Source organism: Terrapene carolina, unplaced genomic scaffold (genome assembly GCF_002925995.2).
Source record: "Terrapene carolina triunguis isolate 2854851 unplaced genomic scaffold, T_m_triunguis-2.0 Scaffold66, whole genome shotgun sequence".
NCBI lineage: Eukaryota > Metazoa > Chordata > Testudines > Emydidae > Terrapene > Terrapene triunguis.
The window spans coordinates 54,345,171-54,365,992 of record NW_020664417.1 but is presented as its reverse complement, the minus strand read 5'-3'; the positions used below and the strand labels follow the sequence as shown (position 1 = coordinate 54,365,992).

The 20,822-nt window shown below is 41.2% G+C and overlaps 1 protein-coding gene across 1 annotated transcript in view; it reads right to left on the bottom strand.

The window, feature by feature from the left end:
* Window positions 1–20,822, bottom strand: part of SCFD2 (sec1 family domain containing 2) — a 283,912-nt gene that overhangs the window by 158,233 nt on the left and 104,857 nt on the right. Inside the window, exon 5 of the mRNA XM_026648121.2 lies at window positions 9,469–9,718. Coding sequence (XP_026503906.1) covers window positions 9,469–9,718 — 250 coding nt within the window. The remainder of the gene's footprint in view (window positions 1–9,468; window positions 9,719–20,822) is intronic.

The window sequence follows — 20,822 nt, the reverse complement described above, 5'->3', positions numbered from 1 at the left end:
GTGTTTACAATCTTAAATACTTAATACTTCAACCGGCATTTGTTCTAGTGTCCCAAATTTCTTCCTATGTAATGTGAAAACTTAAAAAATATACTTCACCTCTAACCAGATTCAATGCCAAATGGTTTAGCCTTTTCATGACGCTCACTTAGTAATGCATTGAAATAAAAGTTTCATCCACTAGAGCAGTGCTGGTTTTCCATGTCTCATAACTAAGGATATGTTTTAGTCATGGGTATTTTTAGTAAAAGTCATGGACAGGTCACGGGCAGAAAACAAAAATTCACGGCTTGTGACCTGTCCATGTCTTTTACTATATACCCCTGACTAAAACTTGGGGGGTGGGGCACGGCTCAGGAGGGCGGCCCAGGGACGCCATGGGTGCTGGGGGGGATGGCGCAGGGGCCACCGTGGGTGCTGGGGAAGGGGTGTCGCGGCCCAGGGGGCTGCCATGGGTGCTCGGGGGGCAGTCGCGGCCCAAGAGCATCGCAGGTGCTCGAGGTGGGGGGTTGCGGCCGGGGGGGGGCACCACGGGTGCTGGGGCAGGCTCCATACCCGGTTCCTGGGAAGCGGGGACCCCAGCTCCTAGCTCCACATGCTGCTTCTGCTCTGCCCCAAGCCCTGGTTCTGCAGCTCCCATTGGCTGGGAACTGCGGCCAATGGGAGCTGCGGGGGCAGTGCCTGCAGGCGGAGGCAGCACGTGGAGCTAGGAGCTGAGGGAGGGGAGTTGCTGTCACCCTTCTGGGGAGCCCCCCTCCCCCCGGTAAGCACCGCCCCGCACCCCAACCCTGAGCCTCCCCACACACCCAAACTCCTGCTTCTGGGGGACGGAGGGGCCCAAGACTGCCCCAGCAGCAGCCTGTACACCTGACCCAGGGACTGCTCGAGCTGCTCAGGCTGCCCCCGGGCCAGGCGCACCAGCTGCTGCAGAAGTCACGGAGGTCACGGAAAGTCACGGAATCTGTGACTTCCGTGACAAACACTAAGCCTTACTCCTAACACAAGATGAGGGAACATTCAATGAAATTGAAAGGTAGCAAATTCAAAACTAATAAAAGGAAATGCCGTCTTACACAACACATAATCAGGCACTGGAGCTCATTGCTACAAGTTGGTGGTAAGGCCAAGAATTCAGCAAGATTCAAAGAGGCCTTGGATGGTTATACGGCTAAAAAGAATAAAATAGCTAATAGTAAAAAGCTAATGGGTTCAGGGTTTATGACCATTTCTGATTGTTAGGGGTTAGGATGATGCCTTCCTAGGGCAGATTATCCTATACCTGACTACTTTGGGGTTTCTTCTACCTTCCTCCAACACTTCTGGTTAGAGACAAGGATACTGGACTAAAGGGACCATGAGTATGATACAGTGTGGTAAGTCCCATGTTGCATGACACACAAGACAGCAAAACAGAAAATAGTCCTGCAATCCACAACAGAAGGTTCACAGAAAGACACAATGGGAAGTTTTTCGGTGCTGTGGGATAGAGCTGCTGATGTGACTGTTGGAGGAAGATGCAGTAGGTGCCCTTGGTAACCCAACAACAGGTCGTATCCCACAAGTTTAGAATTACTACACTAGTGTATCTCAGTTGGCTTGCCCTTCAGTCCAACAGACCTTACAGCCTTTTGGTCTTCCGAGCACACCATAAAGTCACATCTGTTCTCCAAGACTTTCCCTTCCAGGATTGCACTGTGAAGTGGGGGATGGAAGAGTTGTTTGTGGAAACTGAAAGACGTATTTTGGAATTGTTTTGTGGGCATATTGGTATTTTTTGCACATTTTTATTGTGTACACTCTGGATGGGTGCTAAAAAACCTAAACAAACAAACAAATAAATTAATAAATAAAATAGTGAATTTTATATCCCATTTGTCTACATCTGCCAAAGAAAATCCATTTGTTGAAAAGCATCATTTTCCATTATAGTTTAAATCACTGTTTTGGTCTAATCATTTCCCCCCGGATTTCCAAGATTTCTGTAGGAAACAGTGATGAATAACTTATGTCTGTTGTAAATTACACCCCTGAAAAATCTTGGAATTGTAACATTCCGTTTTATTATTCAAGGTATTAAAATAGTCCACCATCACACATACTATTGAACAGCTACATTAAAACAAGCTATAATTGTATCACATTTTAAAATGGATATCATGTACCAAGCATATCAGATTTGCCATTTGATTTAGGTAGGCAATTATCCCATTATGTTTTTAGTTTAATTAATGATTTCAGCATGTTTTGAGCTTCACTGACATAGGATGTTATACAAATACAAAATATTATTACCATGCATTTTTACATGAAAAATGTTGTGTTCATGCAAGGTTAAGGGTAGAAGATTAAGCACTCAGAAGTAAGGAAATTCCAAATGTTGAAGTTTCTCCCACAATGTAAACTTAGGCAAGTGGTGCATCCTAATATATTTTACAGTATGCATTAATAACTCAGGCTCATCCACATTAAGGAAATTCACTGCAATGTACCAACGTGGATACAGTTACACCCATGCAAATCTCTATTGTAAACATGCTTCACAACTGCAAAGAAAGGCTTATACCAATGCACTTTAATTTGGTAACATACTATTCCTGGAGGAATTCTGTGCCAAAAAAATAAAAATTATGTCCACAATTATTATAAAATTCTGCAAAATTCTGCATATTATATTTGCCAAAATAACACTATATAATCATTCCAATTTCAATTATTTTGGTAATTTATTTCAAAATACCTGTCAGCTACTATGTCTGTAACAATACAGATGCCAAAAAAAAAAAAAAAAAAAAACCCCCCCAGGAGTAAAGAGTTAAACAAACCCCTATGACAACTCAGTTCCTGTTTCCCTGCCCCCTCCCCCCAAGAACCCAGTTGCGGGGTGCCCCCCAGTCCAGACACCCACACCTCCTACCCCTCAGGGCCCAGCTGCGCCCCCCCCCCAGACTAGACACTCACACTCACAACCCCCCAGAGCCCAGCTGCAGCCCCCCAGCCCATAAATTTGCACCCCCTCTTCCCCCAGACCCCAGTGGCAGGGTGCCTCCCAGCCCAGACACCCACACTCCTTACCTCCCCCCCAAGAGCCAAGCCACAGGGTGCCCCCCATCCCAGACACCTGCATCCTCTACCCCCCAGAGCCCAGCTGCAGAGCACCCCAGACACTCTCATCCCTCCTCCCTCAGAGCCCAGCCACAGAGTTCCCCCCAGCCCAGACACCTGCATCTGCTACCCTCCAGAGCCCAGCTGCGGGCCACGCCCCAACCCAGACACTCACATGCACCTTCCTAGAGCCCAGGGATGCAGAGGGAGAAACAGTCTGATGTTGGGTCCCAGGCATGTACAGAATTTCCTGCACACCACCTCCTTCCTTCAGGGCATGCCAGGAACTGCAGCTCCCCGGAACCCTCCAGCTCTCTACCCCTCCTCCCAGTAATGTCTTCTATTTGCAAGCTGGGCTCTGTCAGGTCCAGTGGACCCCAATGGCAGCCAGAAACTCTGCAGCCCATTTCTGGGGGGGGAGGGAGGAAAATCTGTGCAGAACATTAATTTCTGTGCAAATTGTGCAGTGGCACAGAATTCCCCCAGGAGTATCATACTAAAAGAAAGCACTGGTACAGTGCAATGCATCTGTTAGGGGTTTACTACATCAGTGCAGTTATACCAGTACAAATTTCAGCCTCACAATATATAATAAATGTGCATTTACACTTTAAAAGGAAAATAGGAATAGAAAATAGAATGACAAGAGTTATTGTTGTGAGAGAATTCCTGACTTCTGATTACTTGACCTTGCAATCTAAATAAAGAACATCAACAAAATTCTTTAACACTAGGTTTTGGTATTTAATGTCCCTGGTGCTTTGAAGGACAGGGAGAAGACAGAGAAAGGAAAAGTGTGGACCTCTTCAGCTTGCAGATCTTACAAGATCTGCAAGTGAAGGGGTGTGCCAAGGAGGGTGCACTTGGGGTATCGGCTAAGGTTCAGAATCACAATTAAGGTCTAGGTTTTTATTTCAGCCTCATCCAAACTAGAACCAGAAAATAAGCTTGGTAAAGGTTTGTACCTGGGGCGTACAGCACAATGCCCCTGAAATTCAAAGGATTCTGATTAATAAGAACACAGGAATGGCCATATTAGGTCAGATCAATGGTCCATCTAACCCAGAATCCTGTTTTCTGACAGTAGCCAGTCCAGATGCTTCAAAGGGAATGAACAGAACAGGGCAATTATTGAGTGATCCAACTGTGGTCATCCAGTCCCAGCAGTCAGAAGTTTAGGGACAGCCAGAGCATGGGGTTGCGTTCCTGACCATCTTGGCTAATAGCCATTGATGCACCTACCCTCCATGAACTTATTATTTTTTGAATCCAGTTACACTTTTGGCCTTCACAACATCCCATAGCAACGAGTTCCACAGGTTGACTGTGTGTTGTGTCAAGAAGTACCGGTACTTCCTTTTGTTCTTTTAAATCTGCTGCCTATTAATTTCATTGGGTGACTCCTTGTTCTTGTGTTATATGAAGGGGTAAATAACACTTCCTCATTCACTTTCTCCACACCAGTCATGTTTTTACAGACCTCTGCCATATACCCCTTAGTCATCTCTTTTGTAAGATGCACAGTTCCAGTCTTTTTAATCTCTTCTCACGTCGAAGTTGTTCCATACCCTTAATCGTTTTTGTTGCTCTTCTCTGTACCTTTTCCAATTCTTATATCTCTTTTCTGAGATGGGGAGTCCAGAACTGCATGCAATATTCAAGGTGTGGGTGTACCAAGGATTTATATAGGGCATTATCATATTTTCTGTCTTATTATCTATCCTTTCCTAATGGTTCCTAACATTCCGCTAGATTTTTTTTTGACTGCAGTTGTATATTGAACAGATGCTTGCAGAAAACTATCCACAATGAATCCAAGATCTCTTTCTTGAGTGGTGACAGCTAATTTAGACCCCATCATTTTGTATAAATAGTTGGGATTATGTTTTCCAATGTGCATTACTTTGCACTTATCAACACTGAATATCATCAGCCATTTTGTTGCCCAGTCACCCAGTTTAGTGAGGTCCCTTAGTAACTCTTCGCAGTCAACTTTAGACTTAATTATTTTGAGTAATTTTGTATCATCTGCAAGTTTTGCCACCTTATTGTTCATCCCCTTTTCTAGATCATTTATAATATGTTGAATAGCACTGGTGCCAGGACAGATCATTGGAGGCCCCACTATTTATCTTTAGTCCTACCATTTGTTTCTGATCTTTTAACCAGTTACTGACCCATGAGAGGACCTTCCATCTTATCTCATGACTCCTCACTTTGCTTAAGAGCCTTTGGTGTGGGACCCTGTCAAAAGCCTTCTGAAAGTCCAAGTACACAATATCAACTGGATCACCCTTGCTGATTGCCTCAAAGAATTCTAGTAGATTGGTGAGGCATGATTTCCCTTTACAAAAGCTGTGTTGACTCTTCCCCAACATATCATGCTAATTTATGTGTCTGATAATTCTGTTCTTTACTAGTTTCAAACAATTTTCCTGGTACTGAAGTCAGGCTAACTGATCTGTAATTGCCAGCATCACCTTTGGAGCCTTTTTTAAACATTGGCATTACATTAGCTATCCTCCAGTAATCTGGTACAGATGCTGATTTATGCAATATATAACAAACCTTAGCCTTCATATAGTGGTTTTCATCTGTAGCTCCCAAAGTGATTCACAAAAGATTGGTATCCATTCATTTTACACACTGGAAGCTGAGACACAAAGAAAGTAAGTGACTCACCCAAGGTCACACAGTGAGTCTGTAGCAGTCAGGAAGAGCACACATAAGTCTTGACCACTAGTGCCATGTTCTGTTCACTGGAACATGCTGCCTCTCTTCTAGTTCATAGTTTTGGCCCTGTTTTACTTATAGGTAAGGCTAAGATTTTGTCAAGGTTATTTTTAGTAAAAAAGTCACAGCCAGGTCACAGGCAATAAACAAAAATTCACGGAAGCCGTGACCTGTCTATGACTTTTGCTGCTGCGGGTCCATGGTTTCCCCTGCCACTGTGGTGGCTGGGAGCTGTAGGGTTCCCCCTCTTCCCGCAGCAGCTGAAAGCTGCAGGGGGGCGGCTGGGAGCTACAGGGTGACCATATTTCCCAAAGAGAAAATGGGACACCCCCAGCTGCTCACCCAAGGTGTCCCTCTCCTTCCGCCCCCCTAGCCCCCCGCTCAAGGGATCTGAATTAAGCTTGCACAGGCAACCTAAATACTGGCATTCCCTAACTTTCAAAGGCTTGACTTAGCAAACTCAATAACATTATTTTAACACAGGCTTTTGGTATGAAATTTCCGAGGGTTGACTGTAACAAGCCTCTGATCATGTTTCATCAGCAGGCTCTGAACCCTGAACCTTCAGCACTGCTACTACTTGAGCTTCAGGACTAACTTTGGTAGCTGGCAGCAGCAGAAGACTTATCTCAGAAGGTGGATGGACTGTGGAGACAGGACCAAGGGGCGGTTGGGGGAAATGTGGTCTGGTTGTATCTCCCCACTTTGGGAGTCATAGGAACTCTGGCCCCTTCTGGTACCCCCAAGAGGGATAAATGTCGCAATGTGCTGGGTTCATGTGTGTGTATGCGTAAGGCACATGCAACCTTAATTTTGGCTTTTCCTGACTTGAATATTTAACTATGCAATTTTAACGTTCTCCCAACAATTTATTTTTATGGAATTCTCAAATAAGAGATAAAAAGTGTGTTTCCCTTTGTTCTACTAATGAAAACAAATTCATTAAAGCTGGTCGGAGTTTAATTAAGTTTTGCAGCCATTCAAAAGCAAAACATACTTTTTAATTTAAAAAAAAAATCATGAGATATTATAATTGGAATATTCCAGATCCTCAGTTGGTATAAACCAGCTCAGCTACACTGAATTCAAGGACAGATGCCAATTTACACAGCTAAGAATCTAGACCCAATATTCTCTTTCAGAAGATCTTTCTATGTCTGTAGGCCAATTTTTGTTCTTTTTAGTTAGTCCAATAAAATGTCACCAACAGCTTGTTGTTTGTTTGTTTGTTTTTCTTTGTGATTGGGCCAGCAGAACTGACACTTCTAAATAAAGTGCAAACCACAGAATTGCAACAGGTCAAAAAACATGCTAGCAAGCAAACTATACATTATATAGTAAATCATAGACAGACAGACACACACAGACACACACAGAATGACCAGCATTTCATCCATATTTCTTCAGGTAACTAAGGAACTGCAGGAGCATAATATAACTAATACATGTACTAAGAAACAGTTCAGCCACCTCTTTAAAAAATAGCCTTTTACACTCACAATTTGTCTCCTAATGATGTGTTTGTAATGTTTCATACATATCAGCAGGTTGCATGGGCAACTGGCCTTCGTGATCCACAATTAACTTGACTGTGAATGGAACCCTTTATCTGAAACAAAAGTCTTTATAACACATCAGCATGAACTTTTCAAAACTTTTGGTAAACAGCTAAAACCCTCCAAATGAGTCAAGGTATATTATGCAGACAGAGAGCTCAGTTTTCAAATGTGCCTAAATTATGAGATCCCGCTCCATACTAGTACAAAAATATTTAGATGATTAGGAGCACATCTCAAACTCCACTGTTCAAAGATTATGTCTGCAATGTGAAAACAAAGAATTGCTTTTTCAAAATACAACCTATTTGTACTTGGACTTTCATTTATAATTTTTTATTTGCTTGTTCCCTTGAACAGCCTGACATTTGCTTCTACTTAGCAAACCTACAAACACACACAACACTGGAAAAAAGTAAGGAAATCTATGTATAAAATATGGAAATATAGTTAGAATTTAACGTTACTTGGTGAATACTGTGAAGAGCTTACTCCAGTCCAATGAGCTATGTAATCCAGTCTCTATTTGTACTAGCAACTTTGATGGACTGTGAGACTGTAGCGGGCAATAAACGAAGTTTCTGTGCAAATCAGAAAGCAGTTTCCCTGCTGATTCTTCATGAAATTAAATGTTAAATAATTCAGCATCTCCCCATTTTTTTTCTTTGTTAGTCACAATTAAAGAAAATTATAAAACAGTGATTCGAAACATGGATCAACAGAAGAAAAACTTAAACATGAAGATGGAGTTCTGCACAGCAGGGTTCGGTCTGCACAATATCCAACAGTGAATACCACTGAGGTCATTTGGAAACATTATATTAGCACAAGACAAGCCGCATGCACTGAAAAAACTGTCATAGAAATGGAATGCAAGAAATATAGAACACACTCTTTCGCTCTCTCACACACATACCCCCCTCCCCTAGAAACTAAAGGGCAAAATGGGCAAACTACAAGCAGTATGCCACTAATAGTAATATCACTAATCCAAGTCCCACTGAAATCAACGGAAAGGCTCTAACCATCTTCACTGGGCTTTGGAGCAGCGTGTAAGTGCATGATATTTGTGTAACTACATTAAGGTGGAACACACCTCCCATTCCAGCACTCACAAAAATAATCTTAAGAGCTTCTATACATGTGGAAATGTACTGGTATAATTATACTGCTATAGTTATAGCAATATAAATCCCCGTGTGGACACGCTTATTCCAGAATAGGAGTGTCATTTTATGATTAATTTATACTGTTCCCAGAGTGACATAAACATGGAGAGTTACACTGATATAACTACAGTGGTAAAATTATGCCAGAAACTTAGACTGTTAGTACTTTGGGGCACGGACTGGCCTTTTGTTCTGTGTGTCACCTAGCACAATGGTCTATGACTGAGGCTCCTAAGCACTAATGCAGTACAAATAATAATTATACCTTCGAACAGGCAAATGAACCCATGGTAGATGGGCAACACAGCCCCCCTTCCATTCTGAAATACTCCTCTTCTGCTACAGTTCTAGTGTTTACAATCTTTTTTAAACAATTTTTAAGTCTGTGGCAAGGACAACTGCAAGTTATTACTTGGCTATTCTACAGAAGGCACTAATAAGTTATAGTGTTTGCCAAAAAGGTCTCACTATGCTTATTATTTCAGTAAAAAATTCAATGTTAGTTTTAGACACAATTCTTTTTTTATGACAGACTGGGCAGTTCCTAGCATTCACAACCCTGTGGTTCGCTGAACATGTTTCCAGGATCAATTTTGACTTTCCAAGGTCAACTTTACACTGATCAATGTAAGAAAATTGGGGAAAAGATTACTTTATGAAAACATACAAACTTAACTACTCTTTAACAAAAAGAACAAATTACAGAACTTTCACCAGACTCAGCATTATTCAGGATAACCTGTCAGCATTTGGCTTTTGTGCACATCAGTGATGGAATAATCTACAGGAAATCCTCATGCTTACTCTCATACCCTAACCACCACAGACAAGTCACGCTATTTCTATGCTTTCTTTAGGTACAAATTTCATACCTACTGTTTTTTCATTGCACTGATATATAAACTCACCTGTTATTTTTTGCAGTAAGGAAGATAGTTCTGGTTCATCACAAAAAGTCTGGACTAGTGCCCTTTTCACCTCTCCTTCAGCTTTATCCAGCTCTTTTCCAGCTTTGATTTCCCCAACCACAGAGTAAGTATACACCAGCAAGACAAGGAAGTCTTCAGAGGTATAGTCATTAGCTGTCCTCTCATTATGAGACTTGATCATAGGCAATAACTGGTTCAAAACACTGGGTATCTCTGACTCACCAATATTCTGAAAACAGAGAAGAAAAGATCTTGGTTTCCATAATATAAACAGGTCATTTTTGTCACCATCAGACAGATGCTGCTGCCTATGTGTGGGAACAGCTCTGAGTTCTTCTGCAAGGCTGCTCAACTGTTCTCAGATTCTTCTGAAGACCACTTTTTGGTGGAAGCACCAAAAAACAAACCAAGTAATGTATTTAAAACAAATGCAAGCACTGTCTCCTCCATTATGCCATGAACTAACCTTTATGGAGCAACTGCATAATCTCATTGATGTTGCCCCTCTCCTTCTGTTATTCCCTTCACTGCATCAAATTTGTAAGCTCCTTGGGGCAAGGATTGTGTCCTCTCACCTGGACTGTGAGAAGCCTAGCACACTCTTGGGAGTACTTGCAGAGTAACACACTCCTCAGCATAAGTAATGGTGATGGACTCGGGCCCTAGAAGTTTTTCTGTCTGTGTTACCCTATCTGAATATTTTCCAATTTTTCAATTAGAGTTTCTTTCAGAAACAATTAGCTTTTATGAAGGTTGCAAAGTCAAGTACTCCAAAGTTAGGAAATGCCAGAATTAAAGTTGCCTGTGATGCTTTAATCTGACTCCCTGTTGCATATGTGTTAGGATAGTCTTCCTCCCCATTCCCCAGAGCATGTTCAGTCACTCTGTGAGGATAGTGCATGTGCTATCTGGTCAGCACTATGACCTGGGAGGGGTTGGAGCATACTCAGTAAGGACAAACTCTTCAGAGACTTCAGCTTCTAATACTGAAGAAGTCTCTGTGCGCAAACTACAATTTTCCAAAGACTTATAACTTGGACAAGTCTGAAGCTAGATCTGCCTGACTCTGTTCAGACATAGCGGTGTACCTGGAAAGAATCTAGCCCATGGTGGTTTTTAATTATTAGCTTAGCTTTAATTCTGTATAATTCACTGTGTTTTTGGAAAGCAGTATGTTTTTGGTGACAAATTATTTCACATGTATGTATACACTGATGTTATTATTTCAGATCACTATTGATCCTAAAATGGAAAATGATACAACTGAAGAAAAACAGTTGTAAAGAGCTGCATGGAGGAAGCCATCTGCAGTGAACAACAACAAGTTTTTATTGGTCCCATAAACACCGATAAAAAAACAGGCACAAATTCTCAAACAGAGTAAGTTCTTTTTTGCACGCACCCTGTTTAAGTGTACATGTCCTCTAAAATGGATGTGTTGCTTGGGAACATACAAAATAGAGCATACTCACCTCCTAGTTGAGAGCACACACAGGAACCTGAAATAAGTATGTGCAAAATTGCACACAAACTTGATTGAAATTTTGGCCCGGACTTTTAAAGGTATTTAGGCATTGCGGTGTTCAGCATTGCAACAGCTAACTAATTCAGGAACCTATGTCTCATGTTCAAATGTGATTTAGGCACTTAGGAGCCTAAATCCCATTGACTGTCAATGACTAAATGCATTTAAAAACCTGAGCCTTTCCACTTATATTTACATAACATTTACTAAAGAAAGGGTATAAATTAAACTTAACAGCAACACGTCTTCAAAGAAAAAGGAAAGAAATAATAACTTAAGCAGCTACAATCAACTGTTAAGTTAAAAACATGCATTTGGATTTTTGGATTATGATCTATTTTGAAATGTTTTTTCTTATCTCTTGGGAAATGGTGTTACAGTGGATTTCAAATTTAAATGCCAAATTTAAAAGGCTATTTGGTGTAAACAGGCCAGTTGGACTGTAACCTCCATGAAATAAGGGTCAAACCACCTCTTTTCCAACCAGAATAACACAGGGAGATGGGAAATTTGTCTCAAACAAAACCCTTAGCAGTTTGTCATTATCTAACCACCTCTAATGATTAAGGAGCTCTCTCTATGCCTCGTTACAATCAATCAATTACGCTGATTGAACAGCTCCTAAAACACAAGTTTTAAAAATGCAACTGCACATGACCCAAATTTCCTGCTGGCAATGTTGGCTTCAGGTTAGCCCTGTTTGTCTATCATCAAGGGAGCCAATAAAAACAGGTCAATCCTAAACTTTCCAAAGCCTCCATAAAGAACGTTCACAATGTTCAAGTCGGCACCAACGTAGAATCAGACTCTACCACCCTCTCCTCAATTGCACTGTTTGGACGTCTTAAGCCTATGATTGAACATTCTTCAGACTCCAGAGAGAGTTAGTGATAGATTTTTTTCCCTTTCCCCTCACGCCTTCCTTTCTCTTTCTTTCTTTTTTTTAAACTTGAGCTGAGCAATAATTTACTATCCCTAAAGGCAAATGAACTGATGTCAGTTTGCTGACTTCTGCTAAGGGTCTGTTTTTGGTAGATTGGAGAATACAGGAGAAAGTAAAAATATAATTTTCAGTTTCCAAAGAGGGTACATGATATTGTGCTTCAAAAATTACATTTAAAACTGACTTAAAGAATCTACAGCATTGAAAAGGGAGTATAATAAATAATAAAAAAAATATTTTGCCCTTCTGTAGAACCTTCAGCCAAGAACAATAATTGTAAATATGAATTAAGCCTATGTAAATCTTGTCCAGTAGGCATCATTACACACCTTTTCTAGTTTGGGAAGCTGAAGTTCAGAGGGGTTCAGTGACTTACAGAAAAGTTTGTAGAAGCTCAAGTCTCCATTCATTTATTGTCGTCCCACAACACCACAAAAGCTGGTGGCAATTTATGTACTGTCCCCACTGTGAGATTTCAGCAGAAATTGTTACATAAGATCTTTGCAACATGTACAAAATACATAAGATCACAGAAGCTAGAGCAGGAAAACATTAGTCCACCCAATCCCATCTCTTACAAATCCATACCATTAGATGGCATGTGTATGTTTTACCTCTTTAATACAGGTTTGCTTGGGTCATTGACAGAGGTGGACAGGAAATGTTAGTGAGTGCCGGGAGGACCAGAATCTGAGTCAGCTTTTCCTGTTTCCTCTTTGGAAGGAACAGAAATTGTCAAGAAGTGAACCTTTTCCCCCAAATTAAGACATTCAAAAATATTTTATAATACGTAGTATGCTCCAAACGCAAAAGTACGGTATATATTTCTCTCCTGATACGAGCTCTGAAGTACCATGCTGTTGAGTGCAGTATACCAGATGAGCATCTGATATGTTCAGTTTCCCAATGTTGCAGTACATGATTTATAATGTCTCACCCAATTTTCAGTTGGCTTTTGCAAAAAGTTTTAGATGGGAAATTTAAGATGCAGTTGTGTAACAGAACCCATTGTCAACAATACCATCTACATATTCACGTTTCAAAATGGCATAGTTAATATTTTTTTAATTCTAATTTTGAATAATGTTTAATTTATTATCTCTTTGTAGCAAATGTCAAACAGACTTTGACTGTAAAAACTGATATGACTAGCTTTTGTCTGTGTCCCATGTATGTAGAATGGATTTTCTCAGAACCATTCAGTGATAAAGTTGTCATAAGCAAACCAAATTTGTGTTAGTCTGTGGTATGCAACTCTTCTGCTGCTGCTTGTTCTCTTTTTGCTTATTCTCAGAATAGGTAGCTTTACAATCCATCCTTCCCCACCCCACCCCCCCCAAAAACAAAACACAACACAACACAGGACTGCATTATCATCCTACCATGACCCTGAAGGCCACATTTTCTATGCATGAAAAGGAACACCTTGCCTCCACTTATTTTTAATGTGTCAGCGCAGTTCATGGAGACTGCTATTTCAGCATGCAATTCTCCAATCTCCATCTTCATCCAAGCATTTAGATCAAATGAAGACAGAGCTGAGCATGTATTCTAAGGGCTTCACCCTTATATTAAAAATGATGGCTGCATTGCAGAACTCCATGGACATGCACATACACAGAGTCCCACAGACCCCAAAGAGGGGGCAGATCTCTGCAGCTGACTGACAATGTGTCACTGAGGTCCTTAGAGGGAGCCACATGGGTTTGGGGTGGAATGGCATTGCCCTCCTTGGAGAACATCCAGACCCCTTCATCCACAAGAAACACCTTCTTTTCATTCCTCATGGCAGTTCCATGGGAGCTCCTGCAGTGGTAACCTCAATAAGAATAGAGACCCAGTCAGGGTAAGAAGGAACTCACTCTCTTCAGCTGCTCAGCAGGTCATGACCCCAGAGATGCTCCAGATCTATTCAACACCCCGAGATTTGGCCTATTAGAATGTAGCTCCCCCGTGTGAGAGTAATGGGCCTGTGTGCCTCCTACTCTCATTAAACCAGGTCAGGATTTAGCCCTTATAGAGTGACTGCAATGAGTTACGTCTAGTGTGACTTAACATACTAACAAAAGATTCAAAATAAGATCTTATCAAGTAAATTATGCTTCTCAAGATAAGACAAGAAGTCACTGCAGTTTATTATTTATGTAGCATTCTATAAATAAAAGTATCTTCTTTGTATCTTTCGATTTTAAATGCTTGGAGAAGGGCATGGTGGGGAGCGAAAGAGAAAAGGGAAAGCAAAAACATCACACACACACACACACACACACACACACACACACACACACACAGTCCTTAAAAATATAGCTCTCCCCCATATGGTGACTCTTAACCTGACAAGATCCAAATGTGAAAAAGACAATTATTCACACAGGGCATTCAAAATAAGGATGGATTCTTCTATTTAGTTGAAATATATTTGGCTTCTGCCTCTCTGATATAAAGAAATACAGCAAAATATTACCAAGCTTGAGTGGAATGGAGTTAAATTTGGGTCTAATCAGAAGGCTATCCTCATAGCGAGGGGATTTGAGAGGTATGCACTCACTCCCACCTCTAACACAAAACTTTTTTTTTTCCAGAAACCCTTCAATTATGCCATAATCTGCGGGATCTTTCCCAAATGCAATTTACCTGTTTAATCTGAGAAGATATTAAGGACATCCTGACCATGCCCTCACTTCTCATAATGTCTGAGATTGAATGCAAGAAATCAGGCAGGGTCCCAAGTACTGAACAAGGAACCTAACACAGAGGCAAGACAATTAACTTCCCTGTCTCAACCCCAGGTTTTCACAAGGGTTGGATTGACAGGCTCCAGCTTTGTGGACAGAATGGAGAAAAACCCAATCCCAGCAGTTGTGGAGATAAAAAGGAAGCAGATGAGGCATCCAGCAAGCTTGCAGTGGCTTGAGGGCAGAGGGGTGGTAGGTGCTGCTGAAGAAGGCCCCTTCCAGGTAGAAAGACACAAATAACTAAGAGTGAAGGCAGAGATGGCTCTGTATTCTGCTATGGGGATGATTGGAGTTGTGCCTGATCAGCTTGCTGCTCTTGGGGCCAGTAAAGACAGAATGCTGCTCCCGGTGAAGGGCAAAGGTTCTAGCATGATCCTCAGGCTTAGTCTGACTCCTCTGTCTTTACTCTTATTGCCCTCTCCCCCTTGAGGCTGCTCCTTAAATTGTCAACCCCGCTTTCCTCCTAAAGCTGGGTGCTTACTGGCCATTTCATCCCTTTAAACGCTGGCATTCGGGAGCTATACCCTCAAAACTTCTGAGATTCAGATTTCCCCACTCTCATCATTTCCTCTACGGTGAAACTTTGCTGGAGGCTGCCTATTCCAGCATAGTTTAGGGCAGCGGTCCCCAACGCGGTGCCCGTGGGTGCCATGGCGCCCACCAGGACATCCATGTGCGCCCGCCTGCTGGCCGTTGGACAAGCAGCCGCCGAAATGCCGCCAAGAAGTGGCAACGTCAAGAAGCGCTACTGCCGAAATGCCGCTGAATTTTGGCGGCGACGCCTCTTGATGACGCTGCTTCACGGTGGCATTTCGGCGGCTGCTTGTCCAGCAGCCATGGTCCTTGGCGGCTAGTCGTCCGGTGCCCGCTCCATGGAAAAGGTTGGGGATCACTGGTTTAGGGCCTTGCCTGTCAAAGGATGCTGGTCCCTATCTCTCTCCTGTTATCTCTTCCCAATGTCACACCGATTGGAGGTTTAATTAAAGAAGAGGAAATGTTGATTGGGGCACAAAGAAAATGTTGACCCACTGTAAAAATGAGGTTTTAGCACTGAGCCAATAACTCCTGAGATCTATTCCCAGCTGTGCCACTAAATCACAGTACTATATGAAATTGAGCAAGTCAATAAACCAGTTTGGGCAGAATTTTCAGAAGGGGCCAGCAGCTCCGAACGAGCACTTCTGAAAATCCAGCCACTTCTTTAGTTGCCTAAATGGGAGCTGAGAAGATTTAAAAATCTGGCCCCATATGCTTCAGATTCCACATAAAACAAGATACTTGCCTACAATACCTTACAAGAGTGATGTGATGATGAAAATGCTTTACAGACTTAACTAGTGGAAGATGAAAAGCTCCTTGTAATTTATAGAGCTAGTTGGAAAATGTTATTTGAAATTTTCTGTGGAAATTCAAATACTGAAATATTTTGGCCAAACTGCAAAGAATTTCAATTAAGAAATGCTGCTACAGTGCATTGTTGTGCTTACAGTTCAGGAGCCTCATGCACCCATTCTCCTCTATAGGCTAGGCTCCTTGTATGGACTACTCCTATTATAGACCACGGTCACACTTCATGGTGAGAGGAGGCGGTTGCATCATGCGAGCCTGCAGCCATGGTGCATCATGCAACACACAATCTGGCTGGGGAGCCCCAGCCCACAGAGGAAAATGGGGAGATGAGGCAACTGAATTACAGCTCCCGTGAGGCACTGCAGCAGCATAGTCAAATCCAAATAGTTTGTTTCCAGCTGAAATATTTCAGTTTTCAAGTGTTTAGTTTCTCTTTAAAAAATTATGTGGAAAGCAAAAACTTTTAGGAAAAAAAAGTCAAAGACCCAATTTTCTGCCAAAAAACTGTTTTGGTGGAAAATTTTCAGCCAGCCCTACAAGGCACAACACTCAGAATCTAATTTAAACAACAAAAGAGTTTTTAAAAATTCAGCTTTATTAATAAACTCTGTTCTTAACCTGCCCTGCCCTGTCTAAGTTTGCCACCTGACATAACTAGTGATAAATGAGTGAAATTCTATTGACTTCTATGGAGCTACACCTATTTACACCAACCAAAGATCTGGGCTAGGGTAGCTATTTAAGGCCTGATACAGAAAAAAAATACAGAAAATAATACCGGATCTTTTATGTTGTTGGTGTTTACTGCATAACAGAGTGATCTATCAAAGGGAAATTATAACTCATTGCACTAAGCTAAAAGCATTAAACTTATAAACTTCTGGCCAGTGGTTTTCTTGACTGTGTGTCTTCTACAATTCCAAGCACACTGTTGACACATAAATAATAGTTAACACACAATAATAATGAAAGCGTTTGAAACAAGCTGCTCAAGCCACAACATTTTGTAACAAAAGGATGGAACAGTATTTTAAGTTATTAAGGACAGATCTAGCCAATCTTCATGCCCTGAAAAAGATTATTTTCAGATTTGGTTATGCTGCATAACCAATTATGGAAGTATATTTCATTACTTTTTTACCTAATTTCCAGAGGCCATACCAAACCCTTTTTGAACAGTATAATTAATACTGCCCTTTACTTCCTTTCTCTCCCACCTCGCTCTCCCTGCCTCTCCAGAACTCCCCAATTGCTTAAGTGGCAATTTCCTGCTTTCATTAAACTCACATCATCTTCAATCATTTCTTGTTTCTCTTTAGTTATATGCCTGTCAGATTCAGTTGTTAATTGTTATACCATACCTGCAAGGCTTAAACATGTGTTCTAATAAAAAATTAAATACCCTTAGTTGTCCAACACAAAGGCTCATAATACATTTACAAATAACTAATCTGCTAGTGGACACACTACAAAAATCATTCCATCTCAGGGAGTTATGCTGTCTGGCAATGTATTATTGTATCACAATGTCCAGTTTCTCTTGGTCTCTCTTTGGAAACAATATAAGTTTACAGCTGTGTTAAGATATTTTAATGAGTTCAAGGGGGCCCAATAGCAACAGGATGCTTAAAAAAAGGAGATATAAAATAAGTCTGGATTTTATTAGGCAAATCTCTGCTAGCATAAGAACAATTTTACTTAAAACCCTGAGGGTATGTCTCCACTGCAATAAAACACCCGCGGCTGGCCCGTGTCAGCTGACTTGGGCTCGTGGGGATCGGGCTGCGAAGCTATAAAATTGCAGTGGAGACATCTCAGAGAGGGCTGGGGCCTGGGCTCTGGGATCCCATGAGGGGAGAGGGTCCCAGAGCCCAGGCTCCAGTCCGAATTTGGATGTCTACACTGCAACTTTATAGCCCCACAAGCCCAAGTCGGCTGACAGAGGCCAGCCATGGGTGTTTTACTGAAGCATAGACATACCCTGAATGTCCAACAGAAGAGAATCATCGACCAGGAAACAATTAATGTGGGCTTCAGTCCAACCCTGCTAGGTCAAAAGCCTTTAGCCATGATGACTTTCCATAGGGCATGCTTAGAATAACCATGAATCAGCAAGGTGAGCAAATCTGTCAGAAATATGGGAGGAAGCAACATGTAAACTACCAGCTGCAAGGGGGCTACAGACTTACGTGATGGGAATATGAGAGCAACAGTGAACTGCAGCCAAGGAACATTAGGCTAAGAGTAATGGGTGCTTAAATACTACAGTATAGGCCCATTACTAGACAGAGATGGTAAAAGAGAAAGAAGAGTTACATAAATATTTCTGTTTTGTATTTGGAAAAAAACAGGATGATGTACTTGTATCACAAGAGGACAATTAATTACTTTCCAGTCCATTAGTAACTGAGGAGGAGGGTAGACAACATCTACTAGGGATAATAATTTTTTAAATCATCACCCCCAGGTAACTTGCACCCAAGAGTCCTAAAACATTTGACTGAGAAGCATCTCTGGCCCACAAAGTTAATTTTTAATACATCTTGGAATACCGGGGAAACTCCAGATGACTGAAGAATGCTAATGTTGTGCCATTATCAAAAAGGTTAAGTGGGGTGACCCGGATAACTATAGGCCAGTAAGCCTGACATCAATCCTGGGCAAAATAATGGAAAAAGCTGATACAGTATTCAACTGATAAAGAATTAAAGGAGTATAGTTAATGGCAGTCTACATGGTTTTATGGAAATAGGTCTTGTTTAACAAACCTGATTTCATTCTTTGATGAGATTACACTTTCACTTGATAAAAGGTAATTATGTAGATGAAACATTCTTAGGGGTATAAGGTGCATAAGGTGTTTGACTTAGTACCTCATGGCATTCTGATTAAAAAAATAGCACTATACAATATCAACAGAGCACATATTAAATGGATTAAGAGCTGGCTAACTGACCGATCGCAAAAAGTAGGTGTCAGTGGGGAATTATAATTGAATGGGATCAGTCCAACACTAGGCCCAATGCTATTTAACATTTTCATAGATGATCCTGAATTAAATATAAGAGTATAAGAATGGCCATACTGGGTCAGACCAATGGTCCATCTAGTATTCCCATCCAGTATTCTGTCTCCCGACAGTAGCCAATGCCAGATGCTTCAAAGGGAATGAACAGAACAGGGCAATCATCAAGTGTTGTCCAGTCCCAGCATCTAGCAGTCAGAGGCTTAGGGACACCCAGAGCAGGGGGTTGTGTCCTTAACCATCTTGGCTAATAGCCATTGATGGTCCTATCCTCCATAAACTTATCAAATTCTATCTTGAATCCAGTTATAGTTTTGTCCTTCACATCCCCTGGCAACAAGTTCTGCAGATTGACTGTGCATTGTGTCAAGAAGTACTTCCTTTTGTTTGCTTTAAACCTGCTGTCTATCAGTTTCATCAGGTGACCCGGGCTGGGGTGGGGGGAGGTTCTTGTGTTAAGTGAAGGGGTAAATAACACTTCCGTATTCACTTTCTCCACACCATTCATGATTTTTTTGACCTCTATCATACCCCCCCCTTGGTTGTCTCTTTTGTAAGATGAACAGTCCCAGTCTTTTTAATCTCTTCTCATATGGCAGTTGTTCCATGCCCCTCTATCATTTTTGTTGCCCTTCTCCGTACTGTTTCCAATTCTAATATATCTTTTCTGAGATGGGGAGACCAGAACTGCATGCAGTATTCAAGGTGTGGGTGTACCACGGATTTATATAGTGGTATTATCATATTTTCTGTCTTATTATCTATCCCTTTCCTAATAGTTCCTAACATTTTGACTGCCACTGTACAGTGAGCAGATGGTTTCAGAAAACTATCTACAATGACTCCAAGAACTCTTTTTGGAGTGATAACAGCTAATTTAGACCCCATCATCTGGTATGTATAGTTGGGATTATGTTTTCCAATGTGCATTACTTTGCACTTATCAACACTGAATGTCATCTGCCATTTTGTTGTCCAGTCACCAAGTTTACTGAGAGATCCTGTAGTAACTCATTGCAGCCAGCTTTAGACTTAACTATCTTGAGTAATTTTGTATCATCTGCAAACTTTGCCATCTCACTGTTTACCCTTTTTTCAATATTATTTATGACTATGTTGAACAACACAAGCAACAGTACAGATCCCTGGGGGCAACGCTATTTACCTCTCTCCATTCTGATAACTTACAATTTATTCCTATCCTTTGTTTCCTGTTTTAACCAGATACTGATCTATGAGAGGACCTACTCTCTTACTCCATGACTGCTTAGTTTACTTAAGAGCCTTTGGTGAGAGACCATGTCAAAGGCTTTCTGAAAGTCAAAGTGCAATATATCCACTAGATCCCCCTTGTCTACATGCTTGTTGATGCCCTCAAAGAATTCTCACAGATTAGTGAGGCATGATTTCCCTTTACAAAAGCGTGTAGTCTCTTCCTCAACAAAATGTGTTCATCTATGTCTGATAATTCTGTTCTTTACTACAGTTTCATCCAATTGACATTCAACTAATTATCATTGCTGATAAAATTTGTGGATGACAAAAAGATTGGCAGAGTTTCATGAAGATGATAATCATGAAGCTAGGATTGCATGGTAAACAGCCATTTTAAACAAAATGTGTTTTAATACAGCCAAGTGAAAAGTTATCTATCAAGGAACAAGGAACGCAGGCTGTGTTTAAAGAATGAGGGACTATATTTTGGAAAGAGTTCATGATTCTAAGGAATGGTAATGGGGAAAACAGCACAATAAA